We start from the raw sequence: 26,684 nt of genomic DNA on the forward strand, positions 1-26,684 counted from the left end.
CCTCCAGTCTTCTTTTTTGTACTCAATTCCAAACTCACTCATAAGACCAGGAATGTCTGAGCAGTACTCCAAATCACGATCTTGTTCAAAATACTTTGAAAATTGCTGTTCTCCGTTCCTATACACATGAACGCTAGTTCCAGCCAGTTCCAGCAAGTTCTTTTCTTTTAGCCTAGAGCCAAGCAGTTCAGCTTTTTCTTTCGTTAGGCCCGGATCCCTAGCTAAGTCGTTAAGCTCGACCTGCGTAAACAATTTAGGCTCTACATTTTCTGTAACACATTGAAATTCTTCATCTTGTTCGTCTAACTCCGACTGTACATCAGAAAATTCTTTACAATAGAATTTAAGTCCTCTGGTGGTTCAGGGACCGGCAAATCTACACCGTGCCCTACTGGTCGGATAGAGGACGGAAGGTTAGGGTAGCTTATTACCTTCTTGTTTTTAGAGTTATGACCAGTAATATTGACGCTGCAAAAGTAACAGTCATCGGAATGATATCTTGGTTCCCTCCATATCATAGGAATAGTAAATTTCAAGTGTTTTTTCTCCTTTTTTGACCATTTTCTAAAGTCTTCGACACATATATAACAAATCTTATGCGGCGCCCGAGATTTATCCTGATCTCCAAGTTTAGTTCCAAAGTACGCTAGATAAACCTTTTTACAATGTCTGTAATGTTTTTTTGGTATTTTTTAATAACAAACTCACCACAAATATAACCAAAACTGTCAGCAGAGTTTTTACAACCGCGATTAGGCATTGCACTGAGCACATGTACATACAAAAAACGGAAACGTGAATCTGAAGTTAGGTTGCAACTAAACTAAACATCAGCTGTTTAGCATGGGTTTCAGCAGTAGGTACCACCAACATCATCTTCGTTCCTTAAATATCTCTAGTTAGGTATGGAGTCGGTCTTGGTTCATTAGACCTATTTTTTCAATTTTATTTTAACTATAAAAAAGCTGTTAAATTCTAATAATGATGCTTGATTTCATGAATGTAACTATAAAATGTAAATAAATGGTGGGTGATACAACTTTTTAAGCATCATATTTGGATTCAGCAAGCTAAAAAACATAAGGCCTGTATTATCAACGTAGGAAAAGGGCCGCCGTACCGTGTGACATCCAGGTGTCCCTCAAACAAATAAGACTTCCCAATTTGTTGACCTGAGAAGATGTCTACGAAGAAAATCGTGCTTGCTAACATCCCGGACGAAGCTACCGCCGCCCAGAACCCGCCGCAGAAGGAGAAATCAATCGTTTCGGATGGATATGGGTATACTTTCTGAGAAAAGAGAAATAGAAAGTGGAATTAGTTAAGTCCAGAGTAGTGATTCCTGGTACCGTGGACGAAGAAAGACGCCGTCTGGTACAGTTTATCCCGGAAGGTCGTGCTTCACCGTTACCGATTACCGTTTGCATTTACTACGACGCCAGGCATAGCGTCCACGACATCGCCTACCGTCACTGTAAGTGGAGAATGTAGGTAATGAATTTTTTCTTTTTTTGATACAATTTGAAGAATTTTATCTCTTGATGTGGAAAAATTTGTATAAGAATATTATAGTTGAAGAAATACCTTTATAAATTGAGTTTTTCCTTTTGGAATACATCGAAACTCGATACAAAATTCATGTGAATAAATTGTCGTAAACTGAGTGATATGTAAAGGTACTTTAAGACAAATGTTTTTTATGAAGGAGCCGAGTGGTCATGAATGCCGTTCATGTAAATCTTGGTACGACCTTTTAATATAATTATTGATACTGATTGATACATCCGACTCATTTACAAATTTACATCGATTGTCAGATATTCAAACAAACCTAAAAACTGATAATTTAAAAAGGCTTTCACAGTCGAAGTGTATTACAAATGAAGTCTGCAGGTGAGTTAACCAATTTTCAAGAGTTTTGGAAAGTTTTAATTATATTAAATGAAATTTCTTCTATAACTTCTACGATAAGTGAAAATTACTTCTATAAACTACAAGTCAGATTTTGTTACGATATATTAAATATAATAGTCAAACTTCTCTCGAATTTCCTCTGATCTAATCATCCTAAAACAATTGTACATCATGGTCTGATTGTGACATCCAATATAATGAATATTATTCAAATACCAAGTTTTTCCTTCGTCGTCTATCGTTTTTACGAAGTTAAGTTTTATGAATATAAACAATTTTAGATGATTATGAAGGCAACAAGATGCTGACGGTGTTCTAACAATAAATATCCAGAATCTTATGAATTTCCTTGTAACGTCAGATCTGGTTTCTGTACTCATATTAAGGCCTTCAACCAGTATCTTCTATTAGGAAAATGAAATAATAAAATATACTATGTTAGTCACATAAAAATCAAAATTTGGCAGTATTCATTATAATAGTCTAGTGTTAAAGTTCAAATTGGTGTTTAACATACTGAAAGTGAAAAAAAATAATAGTAGGATGAAACCTATTAGGAAAGGAGGACAATATGATCAAAATTGAAGGTAAAATTAAGGATAAAGACTGGTTTAACTCGATTTCCGGAAAAATTATAGTTAGTAAAAAAATCTACAACTTTTTCATTCTCACTTTTTTCAAATTACCTCAAAATTAAAGTGTATAATTAAAAAAAACTGAGTTTTATGTTTTTTATTTTTTTCTTTCACAAAAAACATTCTTTTTCCACGAAATTTTGTGTTACCTTTATTTATTTTGTTTGAGTTTGAAGTTTGAGGTATATAGGTGATCAATTGATCTGTCCACATAAATCGGAAAAAGATTACTTGATGTTGGTGGTATTTGAATCTAAAAAACAGTGCACTATTTTCAATGGTGTTTCATTTTGGGAAAATTTAGAACAAACTCTACGCTTTTCCTATTGTAATAATATTTAGTTTACCATGGCAAAAGTTATAACTGAATAGTGATAAGATGACATTGAAAACTCGCTCTACAAGAGAAATATTTAACTCAACATCTGTTTTGACTGATGGATTTATTTTCTATGGCGGATAGCATCTAGAATACGCCAAAAGCTTGAACTTGAAATTACTGATTCTATAAACTATCACCAATTTTTTGAATCCGATCAAGCAACAGTCATTTTGTTTAGCTGTAATATTTATTAACCCACATACTACTGTAATTATTTTTTTTCTAATTTCTCTTGATTATCAGAAAATATTAATTGACGATAACAAATTATTAGGAAGTTAGATTAGAAAATATGAAATGTTTTTCTAAATGTATAAAAGTAGAAAAGAAGTGCTGGAAAGTATTAGTTTATTCATTAATAGAAATTTACATACTATGGAAATCTTTTTCTATAATTTTATGTTGCATCTCTTACAAAAAATTTGAACTCTCTATTTAGCATCTCCTCAACGGAATTGTTTTATTTAACAAACAATTTATTTGTTTGTTCCGTTACATCTTAAATGGAAAATCCTGTTGGGATTTCGTTTTACTGGGTCGCGTTTGATATTCTTTTTCACTAGAAGGTTGAAAGGTATATATATTCTTAACTTAGTTTATCCTTCCTTTTTGACGATGCAAATGTCAAGCGTTTTAAAAAGCCTTGTGTAAAACTGTTTTTTCGAAGTGGTTAACGTCACCCATGACAGCTTCTGGGTGTACTTTGGATTACTTTACGAGGCGTTACTGAACAAAAATTAGACACAATTGTCATCACACTGTTGTCATGCTAACCACAAACCACACCATACCGGTGTTTGTATCTAGTCTATAATCGTATGTACCCCTTTCCGTGTTTTATGTATCGAAGATACCTTAAATTTTCAATTGATTGGGTAGGTAAATAGATGAGAAGTTTGTAAAAAAAGTTTTGGCTATACTGATTTCAATAAATCTTATGATGAAGCTGGTATCTGCGTTGAGTTTCCTTGATGAAATGTGAACTATATAGTATAACCTAATCTATTAGTTTCTGTGAAAAAAATATTTTGACAAATAAATCTTCACATAATGAATTTTACTCAATCTTTAATTTTTTGAGGGAGCTGGTTGTTTTTTAGTCAAATAGGGATTTCCATGAGCCTATTAACGATAATTGTGTCGATTTACTATACCGTAACCTTTCCAGATAATACCACACGATTAAGAAAATTTTGATTTCCATCACAATGCCTTATGAAGATTTCACAAAATTTCAAAAGCTTGTCCAGATTTTTTCCTAAAAGCTCATTAACCAGTTGAATTTTTCTTTCCTAAACCTTTATCACAAACTACTTCTAGAATTTAGTTGTGAGGCAATTTCTGTTGTAGTTGCGTGAGGGTTGTCTTCTAATGACAGCAAATCATTAAACTTTGCATTGTCGCTTATTTCTGGTGGAACAGATTTTGGAGCATCCTACACGATTCCCACAATTCTCCCTACTATGCTTTAAGCAATTATAGTTCTTTCACCATGTTGTTTCGTTCAATTAAACTTTCTTTATCACAGTAACATACCACTCTTAGAATTCCCTATCCTTTTTCGTTCGGTTATAGGAGCTAAATATGATACTGATACTGACAACAGTTGAACTATTAAAACAAACAAAGAAATAAAAACATATGTTTTTACTAGGTATATCAATTTTAATTTTTTTAATTATGTAGATAGTTTTTTTGTAAATGTAAATGATGAATAATTATTATCACCATAAAAATTTCTTCCATATTCGTCTATGAAAGTTCTAAAAAAATGAGACGTTCAAATTTAATTTTTTAATTGTAAATTAAAATATTAAAAGTAACTTTTTTGTTTTGCTTGCAATTTAATTTCAAAAACAACAAAATAATAACAAAAAATTCATTAAATATTCAAAAATTATGCAATAATTATCGAAATTATTAATTTTGAAATAAATGAATAACACAACGTTGAAAATTAGTTAACACCTGCATACCTTTCACAATTTAAATCATATAGATATTCATTATCATTAGAATATGTCCTACATGTTTTATGTATAAAAATCAGTTTCATACGTTTGAGTCCCTTCCGTTCCTAAAGTCTCCTGGAAGGAGACATGAGTACCAGAATGCCGAGGGTACCGTCTTCGATATGGTTCCCAAGCGGCTTTTTGCATTTGTCAGTGAGTAACGATGACATCTGGAGCTGATTTTGTCGTTTGTACACTATAAGGACGCTTTTTATCTTCGTGTTTATTCATTTCGATTTTTGCTTCAGCTTTATATTTGGCTTCTTTTTTATAGCCAAATGTGCTGAAAGGTGCTGGTGGGGAGTTTGTGTGAATACTGTGACTAGGTGTGGAGTTTCCAGAGCTGTAACCTTGAGTTGTGAAAAGGCTTTCACGTGTTTGACAAGCCGTGTCGCACATTTGAGGAATAATATCACTATCCACCTAAAACAAAATTTAATGAATTTTCCTTTTGTCTACGAAAAACATATTTCACAATAAATAAAAATATCATACAATGACTGTCAAAAATGCTGCCGTGGTTTGTTATGAAATCAAATGCTATCGGTTCGTTTTTATTAAATTTGAATTTAGTTTTTTGTAAACAACAATCCGAGCTTGTAGACCTAACATTGAAGGTACAAATCCGTTAGAGGTATTTTGTCTAGATAGTATGTAGTTGAATACCTATTACCGAATATTTTACTACCCATATTTTAGAACGAATGTCGCTATGTGTAATTCCAATTTATCGATCATTTAAATCAGTTCCCGTACATTATCCAACCTTGTTGTATGAGTCAATATTGGTCTAAATCAAAGTATCGTAATATGGAAAACTGAAATTCTTCTTGCACCCACATATTCTAACTTGAATTGCAGAAATTGTTGAGATTCAGGATTACAAATAAAACTTGAAACTAAATGACCACAAATTCGTAAGGTCCTCATGGAATTCATGATCTATTTTTATAGCACATACTTTATCTGAAGTTTAACGAAGATGTGAAAATAACTGCCCTATCTCAATGGTGGTACTTCATGCATTTATTAATTTGTTATATACTCGTATTAAATTAATGTGGAAGAATGGACTACAGTTTATGATGGTCCTAAGATCGGAAATTGATCTCTTTAGAAATATAATAAGTACCGACATATACAATATCTTATTCGACGGAAAAAGATTTAAACGCCTGTGCAGTGACACATTTGTATTATTAATAATTAAGGAAAAAAAATTTTTGAGTAATCAAATAAACTTTTTATTAGTTTTTTAAAAATTTATTTATTTATAAATTTGATTCGATACTTTGCATGGAATTATGAATAGTTTTGTAGATTTGTACAGATATAGAAGAGTAATAGCAAAGAATAAACAAATATGAAGCTCTTTATCAATACAAACAAGAAATTATGCCAAACAAAGGCTTCTACACCAATTCCAGGAATCGCGATTTTAGAAAATGTTCATAAAAGTTTCTTCACCATGCTCATTGTGTGAATATGTCCACTTTCTACAGAAGAAAATATACAGGGTGCTTCTATATTCGACCGACAAGGCGCTAACATAGAAAGATCTCAATAACTGATTAAATTTGCTATAGGAATACGAACCCTCACGGGGCCTAGTTGCTTAGATATAGGGTGCTCAAAATTTCAAATTAAAATAAAAAATTTGCCATAAATAAAGAACGCCTTTTAATTTTTTTTCAAATTTGGTGACCAATATACTCTATACTAAAGTAGTACTTTGACTTAGCCACTGGAGCAAATTCTTCTTTTAATTTTGTTTTAAATTGCCTGATTCTTTAAGTTAAAAAACTAATTTGCCTCTAAACAAAAATCTTCAAGCACGTAATTACAAATTAATTAATTACTCATTTAATTTCGAACAATAATTGAGCGTAAGTTCGTAATTTCAAACAAAAATATATTACAATAATAACAAAATTGGCAATGAAAATAATAATAATAATAATAATAATAGCACAAAAAATTTAAACAAAACTGTATTACAACAATATCAAAATTGACAAAGTTACAGTAGTTGTTCAAACTGTTGTTAGCTGACTTCAATACATTTATTAAACCGTTTTGTCATTGGCAAACGTGTCTTTGAGAATAAATCTGGATGGGATTGAATTATTTGTGCCGCAGCTTGAATATTAGCAATTAGATCTTGTTCAGATTCGATGATTGTTTCGTACACTAAGGACATTTGTTTATAGGCAAATTAGTTTTTTAACTTAAAATTATAAAAATTATAAGGCAATTTAGAACGAAACTAAAAAAAAAAGAATTAGCTCCAGTGGCAACTAGGGGGATAAAAGTGGTAACTAACCCTGACAGCGTGCCACTGGTTGAATGTTTCCAAACTTTGTTCATGTCAAAAAATTACTTTAGTAAGGAGCATATTGGTCACCAAATTTGAAAAAAAAAGTTCTTGATTTATGGAAAATTTTGATTTTGATTTAAAATTTTGAACACCCATATCTATATCTATATACCTAATCACCAATATCCCAGCAACTAGGCCCCGTGAGGGTTCGTTTTCCTATGTCAAAATAAGTCATTTATTGAGATCTATCTGTGGTAGTGCGTTGTCGGTTGGATATAGAAACACCCTGTAGATATTTCCAAGTATCCTAAGCTTCGAATATTTTTTAAAGGAGGACATATCATTGTAGTTTCACGTTGTTGATGAAATAGAAAACGGAAAGTTTTTGCCATTTTTGTAGTTGAATCTTGATGAATATAGAGTGTTTTTTAGTAAATAAGATCCATGTTCAACGTGGCATAAATTATTATGACCCAAAGGTCATAATAATTTATGGGTCAACTGAATAGAGTTGAGTTCTCAATGGAGAAAAATGAACTTTTCGAAACAGAGCATATAGGGAAACGAGGCAGAAAGCGAATCATTTCTCCTCGTACAGGAAGGAAAATAATTTGTCTAAAAAATTGTAACTGGTTAACTTCTTTGATATATATCTATGATAAAAAAACAGTCCGACAGAGGTTGACAGTAGAGAACGTAGTCAGCTAATTAAAAAGCCACCCTCACCGAAACCATGAAGGAAAAGCGACTGCACTTAGCCAAATAACACAGACATACTGAAGACTGGATTCCGGTAAGTAGCACACTTACTATAATCATTTAAAGGTATGCTTTCTGACACATCCAAATTTGCTTGTCGAAAGTTCATTCGTTCGACGTTGCCCTGGTGAGCAATACCATCTAGTCTGCCTTGTAGAAAGAGTCAAACAGACAATAAATATCATGGTCTGGTCTTATCTCAGCCACAGGCATGTGGCGCCTACACATCGTTGGAAAAACCATGAGGCTGCACCAGTACTAAGGACTACTAGAAACTGGGCTACTGCCACAACTCGGTCAATGTTTCCTTGATGATGCAGAATATATTTTTTAAAACGTTTTGACACCGTACCACGAAGCAAAAAGGACACTCGTACTCCCTTGTTAAAAACCCGATAGAAAACCTTCCGAGATCTTACTTATTGGGCTATCACAAAGTAATTGATCACCATGAAGCAATAGTTGAATCAAACTATCCTGAGAGAACGGCAAGATGCAAGAGTCTGTATAGAGAGCGTGTCCAGAAGCAGTGATTGTGTCAAAAGGTGGTGGCACTGAATATTAACGAGAATTTTATTAGGTTTATCGTGATTTTTATACATAAATAAACCTCTTTTTTACCCAAAACTATTTACATGACACTAATAATAGAGACTTATAAATAAAACATACTTATAAGGTATATAACCAATTACTTCAGCTTAACCAGAAAATACAAAATTCTGAGTAATATTCCTAATAACTTGGTCACCTACTATAATTTATGTAAACTGCAATTTTTGTTATGAATCCAGTGAATTTTTTACGGTTCATCAGTAACATTTTGGATTTGCTTTTCAAAACTGTTAAGAGATCAAGAGGTTTGATGCTGAGAAGTGTCGAAACAGAGTCTTGTCAAAGTAAACAAATCTTTGAGCACAATGATATAAGGTAACGAGGAATGGTTCTGGATGCGTGAATGTAATTTTTTATGTCGTTCTAAATATTTTTCGGTAAAAATTCAGTGCGAAGTGTTCGTAAGCGACATTTGATCAAGACTATTCACTACAGTTGTTGATAAGGCTTCAAGAAGCATACAAAAATAATCCAAAGAAAATAATTTCGCAAAATCAATGTTGATGTTCACACAACAATAATTGTTCTATCCATTTCAAATGGAAAAAAGTACATACTCGTAATAAGACAGCGATCGATATAACAAAAATAAGTAACGTTATGTTAAATTCTCACGATCTTTTTGTCGGTGTTAGAAATGATCATAAAGGGACTTGTTGGATGTGATTTCATTGGGCCATACTTTATTAGCTGCTTGAAAATATTTTAATCTTGGTTCGTTTTGATAGTATTACACTACACATTTGTTTACATATGATGAAATTTAGATACACGATATTTCAACACAAATTTACTGATAGATGATTTGCTCGGAGAGGTCTTTTTTATCAACAAACCCAATTCACTGGATTTAATTTTCTAACAATAAATAGATTGTTGTTAACACAGTTAGCTAACAATTCTATTTGAAATTATATGAAATTGCTCTTCAAAGAAAGAACGTTCTCTTAGAATTAGAGGGTAGGTGAAAGTCAGCGATTTTCCCATAGAACCCTTCATCACATCATTCAATTCATTCTGATAGTTTGTTTTTTATTTGATTAACATCACATTTTAATTTAGAGTTTCACATACTTTCTTGTTCTTGCTAAAAATTAATGATGTAGTGAAAAAATTGACAAATAATTTTGCGTGAATTGATGAACGTGATATTCATAAGGAACAAAAGTTTCATCAACAGATGGCACTACAAGAAATGATTAAGGTATATAATTTCAACATAAGGTGATCTCAGAAATTTCAAAGTGATGTTTATTAAGAAAATTGAAAGATGAATAAATGATATTATTAGCTCGATTCTTTATTCTTTTCATTTTTATTGATTGGGATTCATCAGCTCTAAAGATAAATTATTTAATCTTGTTTTGTCAGCGTGAGCTTGTTTTCTTTGCCACATTTTCCTCAATTTCTCTTTATCCATAATGTTGTGTTCAATTATCGACTGTAGTATACTTCGTAGTATATCGCTGTTAATACGATTTGGTTCAATGTTCTCATTCTATACTCAGTTTGGTAATAACATCGGATAAATTCAGTATTTCACCTTCTTTATTTCATTGTGGGTCCACTATAGCTATTCCTTATAGCAAAGGAACACAGTTTTTGACCAGGCGTCCATATCTACTAAAGTTCTTCTAGGTCGATTCAGAAAGATGGAGTGAAAAGAGTATTTGTTCTAGATGCAACGAAAAAGACTTAGTGATGGATTTATTGCGCTCTTGGTAGTCTTCAGAAGAAGAAAAAAGCTCCGATGAGATTCTCAAGCATGCTTTCTAACGAACAAATGGGTTTGAAAATATTCACTCGAGTCGGCTAGAATGAACGGGTTAATAATTATGAGTATATATATATATAAGTAAATTTACACAACTAAAAAATAACAAAAATCTGTGTAAGCTATTAGAATGAAAAGAAGTGGTGATTTTATATTTCATTGTAGTAGAGCCCTATGTTATCTAAATCAATTTCATTCAATGTTCAATAGTATATCAATTTTGGAGTTATTAGTCTTGAATCGTATTGTATAAAGGTCGAGGTAAATAGCGGCGGCAATAAATCTATTGACAAGTTTGGTAAATAGCTTCTCGTATTGTTTGCTACTAATCGTATGTCGTGGTAGACTATATATTATAGTGACTGTCAGTGAGCCTCAATAGTCTTCTATGCTCATATTAGTTGCCTATGTGTCATTTGTTTCTCAGTGTAAAGTGCCATATGCATGATAAACTCGATTCAAATCTTCAAAATAACTTGATACAGGCTATGTTAGCTCATTGGCATTCCATATGGCTATTTTTAGAAACTTGATAGCTTTGGGTACCACAGAGATTGTTTAAAATCGTTCACAGCTATGAGCCTGTATATTTAACGCACGTATCTTTGGTAGTATGTTTTTGTATGCCCGTAGCGTTGTTATCTCTTTTTTGTTTTGGAGGGTTCGAACTCTATGTACACTTTAATAATTATTCTAGAATTTGAATTTGTTTGTTGCTAAAATCTGGTTTTATGTTTTAATTTTAATTTAGTAATATTCTAACGTCCTTCAATTTGAATGTTATGTTTTTCCGAGCTATTTCGCCTTCGTTCGTTTTCCACCAAGTCATTGTTGAATGTAATATTTTTTTGTATTAACCAGTTAATAATGTCTCTTCTCCATGACGTCGTAGGTAGACTTTCAGCTTGTCTCGAGTGGTAACTGGCGTTGTCAAGAACAATTACAGATCCGGTTGGAATGAGATCTAGCATTTGTATAAAGTATTCCTCGAACACATCGGCATTCGTATCCCCGTGATGGTCACCGGTTTTTTTATTCAAATAACAGTAGGCCACTATCAACAAAACCACTGTCACTACCAATATGTGTTACTATTAATCATCTGCCTTTCGCTGATGGAGCTCTCAAATCTGTTGATAGTCGCTCCAAGAAAGCTTGTCTAAAATTGTTAACCGTTTTATTTTGCCATATTTTTCCTACAGTGTGCCCCTCGTTAACCAAAGTCTCGTCCAAATAAAAAATAGTTTTTCTTTCCTCCCGGAGTTTCTTAATCGTCCGTAAATAAGACCTTCAACACACGGTTTATTCGGAATCTTTTAAATATGAATTTTTACGTTGTTTTTCCCAACAAAAATTTAGTTCATTCAGAACCTGCCAGAGGTTATTTCTGCTGATTGGTGGCAATCCGTCTTCTAAAAATGATGCAAAAATTTTATCAATAATAGGAATTTCCTTTTTAAAGTATTTTACTTTACTGGACTTTCCTGCGGATTGCATATTTGTAATCTTCATCGATGTAAACCTTTGGCATTCCTGACCGAGACTTTGGACCACTTGAACAACCAGTTGTTTTCCTTTCTTTAAGAAGTTTGTAGACCGTTGATTTTCCTAGACCTGTAATCTTCGAACAGAGAGTGTATGCGTCTTCACTTTATGTATTGGAGTAAAGTTTTCAAAGATCGACATATTGAATATTCACTTAAGTCTTGTAAACGTTTCTGTGAACACTGCGCTAGAAATGCAGTTGTGTATTGGGAATTTTCTTTTATAGGAAGTTTTCTTAAACTGAAACTTGTCAATAACCATTTAAGTATACCTCATATTTTAATCTTTTATTACCCTCTCGCAAAATGTACCTAATTATCATTTTTCCCAGAAAAAATTTTAATCATTTTCAAATTAACCTGTCTGGTATAGGTATATACTATAAAGGGCGTGAAATATTTACCTGTCAACATCATTCTTTTCTTAAAATACCCCAAAGGTTTTGGCCGATATGTAAACATAGTTGAAAATTTGAACTTGACGCAATAAATTTCTTAGAAAATAAATGTTGGATTCATTTGCTAAAGTTTAATAAAATAAAATAATAAATTGTTCTTAAATGTGACTACAACTATTGTGGCCAGGAGAGGGATTGATTCATTACTCTACTCTCTTTTCGAATGGAGTAACGAGTGTAACGACTGTCATGATTTCTTATTTTTGAATTTTGAGTAGGTTGGAGCACGTTAAATTGTTGTGGTTATGAAGCTTAGTAGGACAGGTATGAAAGGTTGGGAAGTAAATAAAGGGTAATCGTGCATATAATGTTAATTTTGCATTTGAATATTTAGAACGGACACGACTGGTGGTTGTAAAGGATTTATTTACTGATACATCATTGAGAGGTATTAAACATGATAATTTTTATGGTGTAGAGGTTTCTGGATGAAACATTGCCCACTGTATCTTTTATATCTTTGTTTTAGATGGATTGGTTCTACTAACGGAGTTCTAACGTATTCCATTTTGGCAATTATTGTTTTTGTTTTACACAAAACATTTTGAATACAACTCACTGTTTATTTTAATTTATTTTCATTTTTAGTAATTATTCATTCTGAGAGATAACGTCATCAGAGCTCACAGTTATTATTAATCATTTTACGTTTTATGGTTTTTTAATTACCCAGTGCCTTTAAAATAATCTTAGTGTGCTTTCGATTTTTTCACTATTGACATCAGGACATCCTGTAAATCGCATCAAAAGTTGAACCCCTTAACAAAAGCCTCAGTACATAATCCCATTCTAATGATGAATATTATTTTTCAAAAATAATTGCCACTAATTCCTATATAGCAAATACGGAAGTTCATTTTTCAGTTGTTTGGTTTTTTTTTTGTCAGTTGAATGAGATATATTTTACTCTACTGCGGCATTCACTTTTAACTTTTTTGTGATAAACGGTGCGTCAAATATGAAGATTAATGGTTTAATCCGCAAATAAATTAATTTGGTTGTTTCATTAATTGTTTCATATCCTTCCAATGTATTGTATAGAATTTATTCAGTCTATTGCATCTGGTTGGTTATAAGTAACCTGAATAAATTCAAGTTCTTTGAGGAAAATTCCTTTCAATAATCAAATGACTAACCAACATATTTTTTTTATCAAGTATGAAGGAAATTTATTTGGAGAAGACAACAACATAATAGAAAATACTATTTTTTAAGGGGTTTTGTTCAAGTAGGCTTGTGAAATATTGAAATATATTATTCTGTTTTCAGTTGTCCTCACAATTCTCGTCAATACGTGATTACAAATAACTGCGATGCAAAATGGCCAAGAAACCAACAAATTGAGTCTAATTTATAGCAGGCATAGGAAAACAGGACGGTCTTCTTTAAGGACAGTTTGGATTTTGTAAAAAATTCTGTAATGGAAATAATTATTTATGATACAAGTGCGTAAAGTGATACTTTTGTGCACGAAATGCGAAAGTAAAAGGCATGTGCGAAGTGAATGAATGACTTTTTATGAATGAAACCCCTTAATTATATCGGAAACGGCTTGTACGATTTTTATAAAATTTTGTACGGCTGGTATTATGGTGGTATCTGCATTGCTATCATATCTTTCTTTTTTCTGGGAAAATAATGAATTTTGTTATTTTAAATGAATCATCTTATATATTTTGTGTTTTTGGAAATTCTTAAGAAATACTAATTATTTTGTAATATTCTCTGAACCTGACTGACATAATTTCAGAGTTATAACTGGCAACCTACGAATAGAAAATTTTACAGAAGACCCAAAAAATGATATAAAACTGATTGTAAAAAGGACATTATGTAAATCCAATGGTTGAATTGAAAGAGTAGAAAAGAATATGTTGAAAACATTTCCCTACTCAAGTTACATAATCTAACATAGAAAATGATTTTAATTACTCAATTTAATAATTACATTGAAATTTTAACAATTGTTTATATTATCAATTATTAAATTTGATTAAATTTTCTCTTTCACTGTAACCTGGCTACTGGAAAATTATATAGTTATTACTTTTGAGGTTAAAGGTGCTCCAGTATCGATACTCCATTATTTTGCTCTGGGCATATATTCAAATTCACTTAAAGGTCACAAAGAAACATATTTTTTGTAAATTTAGTATAACACCCAACCAAAAATTGCCATATAACTTCATGTTTATTTTTTTTTTTACTTTTCCGGAAGCATATTTTGAGTTACATTGCACGCAATTTCTACCATTTTAGGAGGAGTGTAATCAGATTCTTTTTCCATGTTCAATGTTCCATGTACAGTCCAAAATTATCACAATTACAGAACCTTTGACAGAAAACAGGATACAAAATTATCCAAGGTAATTTATAAATATACAGACAAAAAAGTGTGTGAAAGTGAAAAGCATTGTAATTTTTTGCATTATCATGGGTGATAAATGAGACATCCATTTAAAAAGCATGGTTTCTCGCTTTTAGACGTATGTATAATATGTAACTTCATGTTTTTAAATTAATTTATAGCTTAAATTCAATTGTGGTCGTAGTTGAAGATATAGTGTATACACGAAGAATACGTAACGCACGAGTTATCTAGCAATAAAATTGATTTAACTTAATGACATCAATGTAAAAAATGCTTTTCCAATGGACGCTAAAGAATATTCCATTTCCCTCATCGCTTCATAATGTAGTAAAGTCCTGCAGTGATAAATACCTACCGTTAAAGTGAGGTTTAATACTAAGCACCACTCAAAATTACTCGAACCAAATCTGTTATGAATTTTATTGATAGCGCTTCAAAAGTTATTAGAAAAATATCAGTTTGTGTCATTTCAATATTTTCCTAGCGCATTCTTTACAAAAATTCGTTTTGTCCGTTCGCCTGTCAATATCAGGAAGCATGTAGCGAGCTCGTTTGTTTAAATCTAATATGGCTACAAATGTGACGAAACAAAATTAATTCTAGAATTATTGGGAAAAAATAAATTGAACCATCCAAAATTTGATTTTATCAATACGTTTTCTAAATTATGTGCTCACAAAATAAATTTCATTCATGAATCTTATTTTTTTTATTAACCACTTATTATGAGAATTGTCAAGGAATAATGAGGACAAATTATCAAATGAATGAAGATATAGGTTTTTCTTTGTTTCATGTTTCATAGAAATTTCCTTCTATAAATTGAGATTTTTGTTAATATACACTGATTGCTAACGGTAAAAAATGTGCTAAAGACTCTCGCACTTTTCCGTCAAATTCTGTAAGTAGCTCAGAGTTACCAACAATTATTTTTGGTTTGTTGACAGCTAAATAAGGCTATCACACCTTCAAATAATAAGTGCTATTGTCCATATTTCAACCTGGGTATTCGTAATCGGGATAATTATTGGGTGCCACTCATTTGCTGTATCTCATGTTACTGAAATGTTATTTTTGGCTTAATATTCAATATTCAGCAATGCCTTTTGCTAAAATGATAATATGGCCCGAATCTATCAATTACATAAGCGACTGTTATTTTTGCTTAATCAATATCAAAGACTTTTCGAAGAAATCGAAGCCTACGGTGAAGTACGCGGGGATGTCTTCCTCATTTGGAAGAAGCTCTTGTACCTTCTCTAGTTTAAGGTGTTTGAAATTGAAACAGAATTTACAGGTCCTGTCAGTCCTCAAACACCACATTTGATTATCCAATTGGAGCTTAATAGTCTCATAAAAGATTTGGATTTCCCCAAACAAAAAATTGAATTGAATTGAATTAAAACAATCTCGTATTTTTAAACATAGAACTGGTAAGTTCAAACAATTGAAACCAAATAATGAAAAAGGCAGTAAGAAGAAATCGCTTCTTCGCAGTGAAAATTTTGGCATACTCGGAAGTAAACTTACAAGAAATTACATTAAAAACTTCTCATGACAATTGTGTCTTTGTTTTGATTTCGATACTGAATGTACTCAATTTATTTCGATTAACCTCTTTATTCCACCAAATAGTATTTCAGTCTATTGTAGATTCAGAGTCCTTGAAAAATAATTTTAACTAATTGTGCAGTGAAAGCGAACTCAGGTAGTCAGGGAAGACCCTGATAAAACTTCTTCCGTTTGCATGTAGCTGTGTTTAGAGGCAGCTTTTAATATATTATGAATAATTTTATTTCCATATGAATATGAAAGAATTTTGTTTGTTGACATAAATTTCATTGTGAGGAGATTATCCGTTTTTCGAAAAAGTCTTTCTTGGCATGGAGCCTGAAACCTTTAAAAAAAGGGAGAAGCCCTATGACAAGGAAACATCGGTTGATGGACTTGAAATATGAAGCGATACTAATTAAACCGAAGGAAAAAACAAAATTCAGAGAGAGGAAACTTGAAAATCAATTAATTAAACAAAAATACAATAGAAAATCTTTTGGTAAATAACCAAAGAATGGAATCAAACATGTCGAATTTTATGCAGAAACTGGAAGCTGCGGAAAGGATAACAAAATAAAGAATTCCTACCACTAAAGAAGTAAAAGAACGAAGAATAAAAGTGAGAGCCCCAAACATCAATCAATGGAAACCAGAGTTTCCGAGAAAAGACTGTCCTATGGAAGGAGAAAGTAATCAACAGGAAAAAGAGAAAAAAAGCGGGAAGGAAAACCTCTGAAGAAAGAAACACAGCGGACACAAAAATACACGGAGATATGAAAAAAATAAAATAAAGAGAGGAAGAGAAAAAGCCAGAGAGAAGGCCACCTCCACTGTCGAAATGATTCATTTGGACGTATATCCATACGGTTGTGGTTGAATGATAATATTGCACCTCATTCTCAATTGTTTAATGATGTTTTTCCCCAAAAGTTTGTTCTGACTGCGTGAAAACTATTACATCACTTATATTGTAACTTTTGCCTCGATAACTATATACTATTTACGTTTCCAAAAATTATACTCGGTTTACCGTAGCGTGAATAAATTGTAGAATGAGATTTTTTATTGAAATTTCAACTCCCCCCTTAGAACTACTTCGCTGTAGCTTTGATGGTCTGTTGTTTGCTAATGTTTGAAGAGCTAACGATGTAAAGTAAATTTCATTTCATTACAAAGAAACCCCAAATTTTCATGTAACCAGTGTTCTTTGAGAAAGAAAATTATGAAAACATAAAATTATATTTAATGAATTAATAAGAGTCACAAGAAAACTTTGACTAGTACATCGCTTGTGTATAATATTACATACGCTTTTACAAAGTTGTTATTATTTTGAATTGAATCAATACTTTAATACTTCTGTAACCTATTAGATTGGAGTGATTTCTTTTCTAATAAATAATATGATATACAATAGAATAGTGCTAATCAGAAAAGAATAAAAGAAATATCTGTATTCTCTCCTTCTTAATCACCCAATAATATCCACTGATTCATTGATAATTGATTGAATGCTAAACTCACTGCTTAATTCCAATATACAAACACTTATACGACTTGAATTCCTTAAATTGATTTTGGAAGGTGAAACACCGAAAAAAATTCAAGAGCTCATGTTAAAAATATATATTCACCTTTCTCCTACAATTTGAACAGTATAAAGCTGCTGAATTTGAAAGGGATCATAGAATTATTAAAGACGATCTATACGGCGGATTTCTAAAAAAATGTATTAACGTCAATAAAAATTTATTATAAGCAAGTTCGTGGAATATTAGAACGATTCAATATGATGGAGACATTGCAGGCACTACAACAAATATGAAGGTAAATAAGTGATAATATAAAATAAAGAATTTACAGATCGACCAACATAGCTTTGCCTCTGAGAATTGGATGCGCAGTAGATTAGTCGGCGGAGTGGGGCGAGAGCCCATTAATGTCGATGATCTCGTGCAGTCAACATCGGTTAGTACAGTTAGTGCAGAAATTATTTAGTGAACTGTTGTGATAATTCTGTGTTCGTTACTTTGAAAATGCCTTTGAATAGTAAGTGAAAAATAAGGTTCTGAGTGGACAAAGCAGAGAAATTGTCAACAATGTTTTAAGATTTATGCAGGCAACGGCAGATGGAATAAGGATTATTGCGAAGGTAAGAAGTAATGGTAGAAATCAGTAAAAATGTATTATCATAATGAGATGAATTTTGATAATTATAAGAAATGGGTGTCAGAACAGTTGATTCCGAATGTGCAGCCAAAGAGCGTTGTGGTTATCCATAACGCACTTTATCATAATGAACAAATCGACAAAATGCCAACGACAAAAAGCCGAGATGCAATCATGGTTATCAGAGAGAAACCTGAATTATATGCCCTCATAAAGAACTGTTAGCCAAAATATAAGCGGTATGGAATACATTAGCTTTTTCTAGCAGCAAATCATAACGTTTTTTGGTTATTGATTTAAATGATGAGGATAGTGACACTGAATCAGAACGGGAAGATGAAGATTGTAATCTATCCGGAATCGAAGAACTACCTGGCGAAAACCAATCTGAGAATGTGTCAACATTGTGCGAAAAGTCGTAGTATAATCTATAGGCAGTAGTACTCAAAAATGTTTAAAAATAATCATTTAATAATTGAATAATCATCAATTTAAAGGTTATCCATTTTTCCCAAATACTTGCTCATAATCCGATATGTTTTAATCCTCAATACTTAATCCTTTTATTTAGATGAATTTTGACTAGGATTACAATATAGAACATTCAATCAGGTAGAAAGGATATCACTATGTGTTGTGACTATTAATCCATTTAAAATATATACTCTCTAATGATTATCATATTATGCATAATTCCTTTAATTATATTATACTAGCGAACGAATAAGAATGTTGAGATTCCTATCCTCTACTCTTTTATCATTATCGTCAACGATACCAAATTTTTTTCGATGTTGACTAAAATTCTTCTCACTTCCCAGTGAAAGGGCGAAATCGGTCTATGTCGCACACTAACCCTCTCTGTTTATCGTTTGCGCATCTCAAAGGCAAAGATATGTTGTAGTTTATAGTACTCTGGAGATGGATAACAAAAAAGTTTGGGGTATAAGTCATAATGAATAGAAAACTAAATATAAACAATATACCAAAGTTTATGTCAAGAAATGAGATACTATCATAAAAATAAATAAATAAAATAAATAAATACTGAACTTAATAGTAGCAGATAGTTAGTGGAGGATTTTAAAGTATGATGGACGAATTACAATGAAGAACGTTTATACAGCAATAATGAACACCATCATAATCAGCACGAACTTTTCACACCTAAAAGTTCACAATTCAGCTTGGACCATACCGGATCGAAAAAATACAACATAAATTGACCTTATACTGATAAACAAGTAAAATCAATCAGCGATAAGTGATGTACAACATCTGACGCTGATTTCAAACATTATATGATAATTAAACAAAACATAAAATTAATAAATGGAAAAACAAAAAGCATAATGAAATGCGGGGAATTTATCAAAAGTAACCAAAGAGAAGAGTATGTGGAGCAACAAGAGAATGAAACAGGAAAAACCAAAGAGTGGTAGAATGAGGAATGTCAAGAAGATGTCAAAAAGCAAGAGATTTTATTAATGATAGAATAAAAAATATAGAGAAAGAAAGCCTAGTCAAAGCATGAACGACTATATAATATGCTAAGAGCTATTTGGCGAAAGGATAAGGTGCAGAAAAATGAGAAAATGTACAACTGGTTACAACAGACAAAAAAGAAGATCGATAATCAACAGTGTCAAAAAATCGGAGTAGATCATAAAAGTCTTAGAGATGACACACTTGGAGGATGTTTAAAAGGTCGATTAGAGACAGAAATCATACCAAGAATGTTGACAATGTTGAAAATTGCCAACGCATTCAACAAATAAACTCCAGCAGCATAGCTCCGTTAATGTCTTCTACAGCATTCCATAACATCCGTTTGTTTATATTCTTTACCGTATGGAGTCTCTATATTTTCTTGGAAACTTCGGGGATTTGACTTAACTTCATTTGACACATTTAACACTAGCTAAAAAGCTCAGACAATAAAAAATCCAATGTAATATTGCAGGTGAATATGGAGTATTAATCAGTTACATGATTAATTAGTAATATTTATTATTCAGAAGGAAACGGTATAACATAGAAGATAGTATGCACTACGAGTACTAGTATATACCTTCTGATGACTAACACTGTCGCCTTCATAGTATTATCATCTACTATTACCTTGTAGTATTATAATTCATAAATTTTTTGGTTTATCTGGCCGAAAGCTGTAACTATAATAAGTATCCAACGATAGAGGACGAAACTTGTAATGTCATTCACAAAAACAAATAAAAACTGAGTTTTATACCCCAAAAAATTTAAGGTAGTATATGATACATCTTTATAACTCTCTTATAATTCCTACCTGCGCTAGGAATAGGCACAGATGAACTTTCATGGTTTATAAAATTATAGAGACCTGACTGTCGTGGGTTTTTGAACTATAAATAACAATTTACGGTAAGATGATTTTAAACATGTTTAGTTACTTAACCTTTTCCACTTAAGTTATCTTTTTTAGGTGGCATATTTCGACAGTGTTAAGAAATAGATGATGTCTATTTTGTAAAAAATATAAATTATTCTATTTACTTTTTAAGATGTAACCTTTTACAGAAAATTTTTTAATTAGCCTTCCACCATTGAAATTTTATACATTTGATAGGATTCAGCGGGGACTAAGAGAAAATATTTGATCATTGGTGATCAATAAATGAAGAAAATCAACGGTAACCAATTTTTCATTTAATCCTTTTTATATTTAGCAAAATTTCTTGAGAATTTTCATGCTTACCTTACTGATGATGATTTCTATGAAACTTAAAAGCGTTTCATTTTAAAAAATAGAAACACACATTGATTGATCAGTTTCATAGACATAGATATTTTTAATTGTCATATCAAATGATTTAAATCCAATTTCTGTTTCTCTATGTGAACTTTATTGTACATAGCAATAGCAAAGAAGCTACAAATAAAAAAAAATAGATATAGATATATCAATTCAAATAACTAGATATTAAAAAATGTTTGGAGGGTTCTAAGAACTACTGTTTATATTATAAAATATTTTGGATATGATTTTATAACATAAACACCAAAAACAGTGATAGTAACAGAAAATACCCGAGTATAAATATTCATTTATTTGAGATATTATATTTAATAGTACACTTATATTTCAGTGAATGATACAATTCTAATAAATGGTTTATTGAATGATTGCCATCTCCATTATTTGTAAATCGTCTTTAAAGCAGACTAATTGTTAAAAGTAATATATATATATATATATATATATATATATGTATATATATATATATATATATATATATATATATATATATATATATGCGAAATTGTAAATTAATTTGCAATAATATAAGGCAAAAATAAGAATATAGAAAGTGCAGGGCTCAAATATCACACTTTTTAGAAAAGCACTCTATATTGTAATACCTAATAAATAAAATCGTTGTATTAAAGCAAAATTGCTAGAAACAAAAACAGTGTTCGAAAATTGACGTTTCCAAAACTTCAAATTAATATTGTTACTTCTATTTACCATATGAAAAATATCAAATAATCAATTAATTGCCATTTGCTCACTTGAAGCTGTTTCAAGTTACTCCACTTCAGATTGAAATACAAGGAAACCTTGACAAATTGAACATTGGTAACGTAATAACCTCGATAAATTCATAAAATGTGAATAAAAAAACACAAATTTGAGGTAGTGTATGAAACATCTTTATAACTCGCTTATAATTCCTACCTGTGCATAGACACAGATGAACTTTCACGGTTTATAAAATTATAAAGATCTGACTGTGGTTTTTTGAATTATAAATAACAATTTACGGTAACTGATTTCATTTTGAGTTTGTTAGACCATACACGAATACATGAATTCGATTTGATGGAAATCAATGTAACATGATGAAACGAGATGGTGAAGCAATCATTGAACTCACATAAATCAGTCATAACGAGTCTTTGGAGTAGAATTAAATTCATTAATCACCCAATAATATCCACTGATTTATTGATAATTTATTGAATACTGAACTCATAGCTTAAATCCAATATACAAACACTTATATCCAAAGTAACCAAGTTATCGTTTTTAGAGACCGAAGGTAAACTGTATTTCTACATTGGATTCGACCTATTTGAATAATAAACCGAAGGGACTGAAAAGTGGTATCAGCACGGTATTTACACCCGAGGAAGCAAAAAATATCATAGGAAAAATACTGGGACATCTGATGACGGGACCAACGGGTACGAAAGTACGAAGGATATGTAATTCAGTTATAGTTGTTAACAAAAAAATATAGGGAGGGAATATTATCTAGTTGTTATAATGGAACTAACATTCAACGGTTAAGCAGTGATAGCTTTTACAGCAGAAGGTATTAATATAAAGAAAATTACTGCGAAAATCCAGAAGCATTTACAGATCATGGACCTTTAAGGTCTAGCACTTGTTTTTCTTTTCTCTTCATTTGCTTCTCCACGAGATTACGATTCTGGACTTCTGCACTTAGATTCCATTTAACCTCTATAATATGTTCCAACACTGCAGTTCTCCCCTTTTTTTCAATGACTCTTCTTACATTTGTATTTTTCGGAATCGTCTTAGTTAGATTGGTTAATTTACAGAATGCGCTTGCCATCACCTTTTTTGTTTCTTTGTTCTGGTTGTAGAAATTAAATCGTCTGCATAAACAACTAATTGCTGCTCTTGGTGAAAAATGTACGTACAGTTTTCTCCTATGCTAGATTAATAGGCACTCTCGATATTGGATCTCCTTGTTTTGATTCCCTTTGAACGAAAATTTCTCGTCGCACGCTATTCTACTCTGTGAGGTATGTAATGACATCTTGACTAGCTCACGATTCATTTTCTGAATTCCTAGCAGGTTCAAGGAAAGCCAAACTCTATTTCTATCTACCGTATCATAAGCTTTAAATCCTCAAACTCAACATGTTGAGTTGATTCTGCTCATAGCTTTTATCTATCAACGTCCTCAAAACTTTGGTATCAATTTACTATTCTTTTGGCACTCGTTCACTCTCACAACTCTAGCAAAAGCTTTATACGCTATAATCTCTATAATTTCCACACATACTTCTTTCTGCTTCCTTAAATATTTCGAATATTATTGCCTTATTCCATCTCATTTATTCTCCATTCATTCCATTATTAATTTCATATCCTTTTCTGTTTGTTCCAAGATTTCTTCATCTGTTGATTTCTCTACGAGATCCACAGTTTCTATTTCTTTCCATCTTGCTTCTTTCTGTCCTGGTTCTTTCTATTGATAAACTCTTCCTTCATTATCCCTTGTATAAGGAAAAACCTTTATCATTATTGGATCGTACGAGAACTCGATTAATTTTCATTACAATAACTGATAGAAAAATGTATTATAAACATAGTAAATCAACAAAAATAAACAATTATAATCATTTGTTGTATTTATGACATGAATTTTATTTTGTTGGTTAATGTTAGCATGAAACAATAAAATTCATTTTTTTCTCTTGTGACATTCATTTTCAATAGTTATAGACATTATCTGTTTATAATAATTGTTGTAAGAGGACAAGAGATTGAACTTACTTATGTCAACTTTTCTCAATTAACAACTGCCTTATAATATAAACTTCTTCGTTAGTGATTCTTCTTCAAAATAGACTAAATGCGATTAATTGTCCACAATCATCTCAATTATCCTCTTTCGATATCAACTTCCATAATCTGTACAAGCTTTTAGACATTTCAGGTATCAATTTAGCAAATAGACGTTCACTATTCAATTCTGAGTCTAAGTCATCAATTTTACCATGCTTCATGAATTACACTATTCAATTCCCAGTATTTTATCATATTTATCTAATTTTGTATTGAAATAAAAAAAATTAAGCTAGAAATAATTCATATAAACGACAAGGATTTTTTCATTCGTTTCAAAATAATAATTTTGTTAACAAAGTTTAAGATTTCTCTCCAGTACAATATACATTACGAAAATTAAACGTCTTCAAAGAAGTTTGCTAATTTCCCTCAAATTTGTAACAAAGTTTTGTGAACTTCTACTTTGTGATATTATTCTGTAGTGTCTTTTGAAATTAGCATTTAATCTTGTAATAAACAAATTCACAGATTGACATCAAGACCCTCTTCACCTGGAAATTCTGTATCTTAAGGCTAATCTCATCGGTTTAAATGAAATCTCGGGCTCATCTAACTTTGAACAACATTTTTTCAAGGAAAAAATTTTTGAAGTGCTTTTAAAGAGTGACTAATTATTCAGAAAATAATATATCCTCGAAGATGAATCTTTTCAAAATATGGACAAACAAAATAATATTTGATTAACCAAAAGTTTTATACCCCTTCTTATACGATATCACTTATCGTTGGTTCAAAATGTTCATTTTTTTTTAATATTTCGTGTACAGACTTCTGATATTTGCTAATTAAGTTTCAGGATAGACAAATAAGACCAAATATTTATAATTGAATATGGCTTCATTGTTTTGAAATATATTGTCCATTGAAATAAATACACTTTTGCATGCATTTGAATCAATTGTCGAAGCATTTATCCCATTTCGATTGTGGTATCTCCAAAATATGTGATTTAAATGCACCAATGCTTCTTCAAGTGTAGAAACACGTTGACCTCGCAATTTATTTCTGATCTGCCGGAATAAGAACAAATAATTGGCTACCAAATAAGGACTAATACGGCGTATGACCCAATCAATTCTATATTTTGACAGTTCAAAAACGTTTTTGTTTGAACTGATGTGTCAGAGCTCACATTGTCGTGGTGGAGAATGATTCTTCTTCTGCGATAGTTTTTCTGACTTTTTTCGAACATTGGTGTACAATTCAGAATTGACCGTTCTACGTTGCTCTAATGGAACGGTTGCGATATGTTTAGTTATTCCGAAAAAAACAGACCATTTGGTTCGAAGTGCTTCGTGCGAGAACAGCTTTGGTTGGATTTGGCTTATCTTGCAAGACTCATACAGTCGATTCTTGTTTATTTTGGGACTCATATATTTAGATCCATGATTCGTTTCCTGTCACGATCTCATAGACGTCGATTGAAGCACCGCAAGTTTTTCAGCATTTCTTTGCACAAAACGACACAAACTTTTTCTGAGGGATTATAGAATTATGCGATATCCGACGCGAACAAATCTTTTTGACAGCGAAATATTCATGCAATATACCTTCACGATATTCATCTTGAACAGAAGTGCGATCACGATTGAATTCGGAATTCCAGCGAAAGTCGAGATGTTGCTTCATCACAAGAAGTCGAGGCGAGTTGAGCGGCACACTGCTGTTGGTTCATTCTGTAAACAACTCAAATAGCGCTCATATAACAACAGTTTCTAAATACCTTTACCAATGTCAAATTTTATGATGGCAATGTTAGATTTGACAAATTCACATCAGTGTTGCCATATTTTAAAACTTAAGTAGGAACCCTCGTATTACGATCTTCTGCAAGAAGGGACGTGGATTGGGATATTTTATGTGAGAATCATATCGTCGAAAGGTCTGGCTTTGTATGTGCTCGTTAGAATGCATCACCGAAAACAAGTTTTGGATTTTGAAATATTTATTGTGATGGAAATCGAGGTTGATAGATGAGGTACTTTACAGTAGTGGCTGCATTAATCCCTGTTATGGGTCGTTTGTGTGAAAAACGATTTCGCCATACAGAAAAACCATAAAAAACTAGAACGATAGGTGAAAGTTCAACAGTTGTTAATGTGCACAATGAAATGAACCTTCTTAGCAAATAAACAAAAGAAAGCCATGTCCGGATTATATTACGTATTGATGTAAATAATTCATGTGATGTACCAAATGTAAGGTTCCCATATTCTTTACAAATAAAAAACTTTGTTTATTGTTAATTATGTATACATCTTTCGCCAATTCATTAAATGTGTGCTCGTACTTCATAGTCGCTCTTGGAGGTTTTCCAACCTATTCCTTTAGTGTGGAAGTGAATTGATAATCGTTGAAGGCTATACGGGGGATAACAGTTCACCCAAATTTCTTGAAAAGCTTCTGTGCAATCAACCGTTGTCGTGAGGAAGTACTGCTTCCTCCGATAGTCGTCCTCTTGTGGTAGTTATTAATCTCGAAGGTCAAAAAATACTAAGAACTGAGTTGAACTAACGCGAGGACAAGGTTG

The 26,684-nt window shown here is 31.7% G+C and overlaps 1 protein-coding gene across 1 annotated transcript in view; it reads right to left on the reverse strand.

The window, feature by feature from the left end:
* Positions 1 to 566: 566 nt before the first annotated feature.
* LOC130444259 (neuropilin and tolloid-like protein 1) overlaps positions 567 to 26,684 on the reverse strand; it is a 699,554-nt gene continuing 673,436 nt past the window's right edge. Inside the window, exon 12 of the mRNA XM_056779324.1 lies at positions 567 to 5,366. Coding sequence (XP_056635302.1) covers positions 5,094 to 5,366 — 273 coding nt within the window. The 3' untranslated portion in view covers positions 567 to 5,093. The remainder of the gene's footprint in view (positions 5,367 to 26,684) is intronic.

The sequence above is a fragment of the Diorhabda sublineata genome, chromosome 5 (assembly GCF_026230105.1).
Source record: "Diorhabda sublineata isolate icDioSubl1.1 chromosome 5, icDioSubl1.1, whole genome shotgun sequence".
Taxonomy (NCBI): domain Eukaryota; kingdom Metazoa; phylum Arthropoda; class Insecta; order Coleoptera; family Chrysomelidae; genus Diorhabda; species Diorhabda sublineata.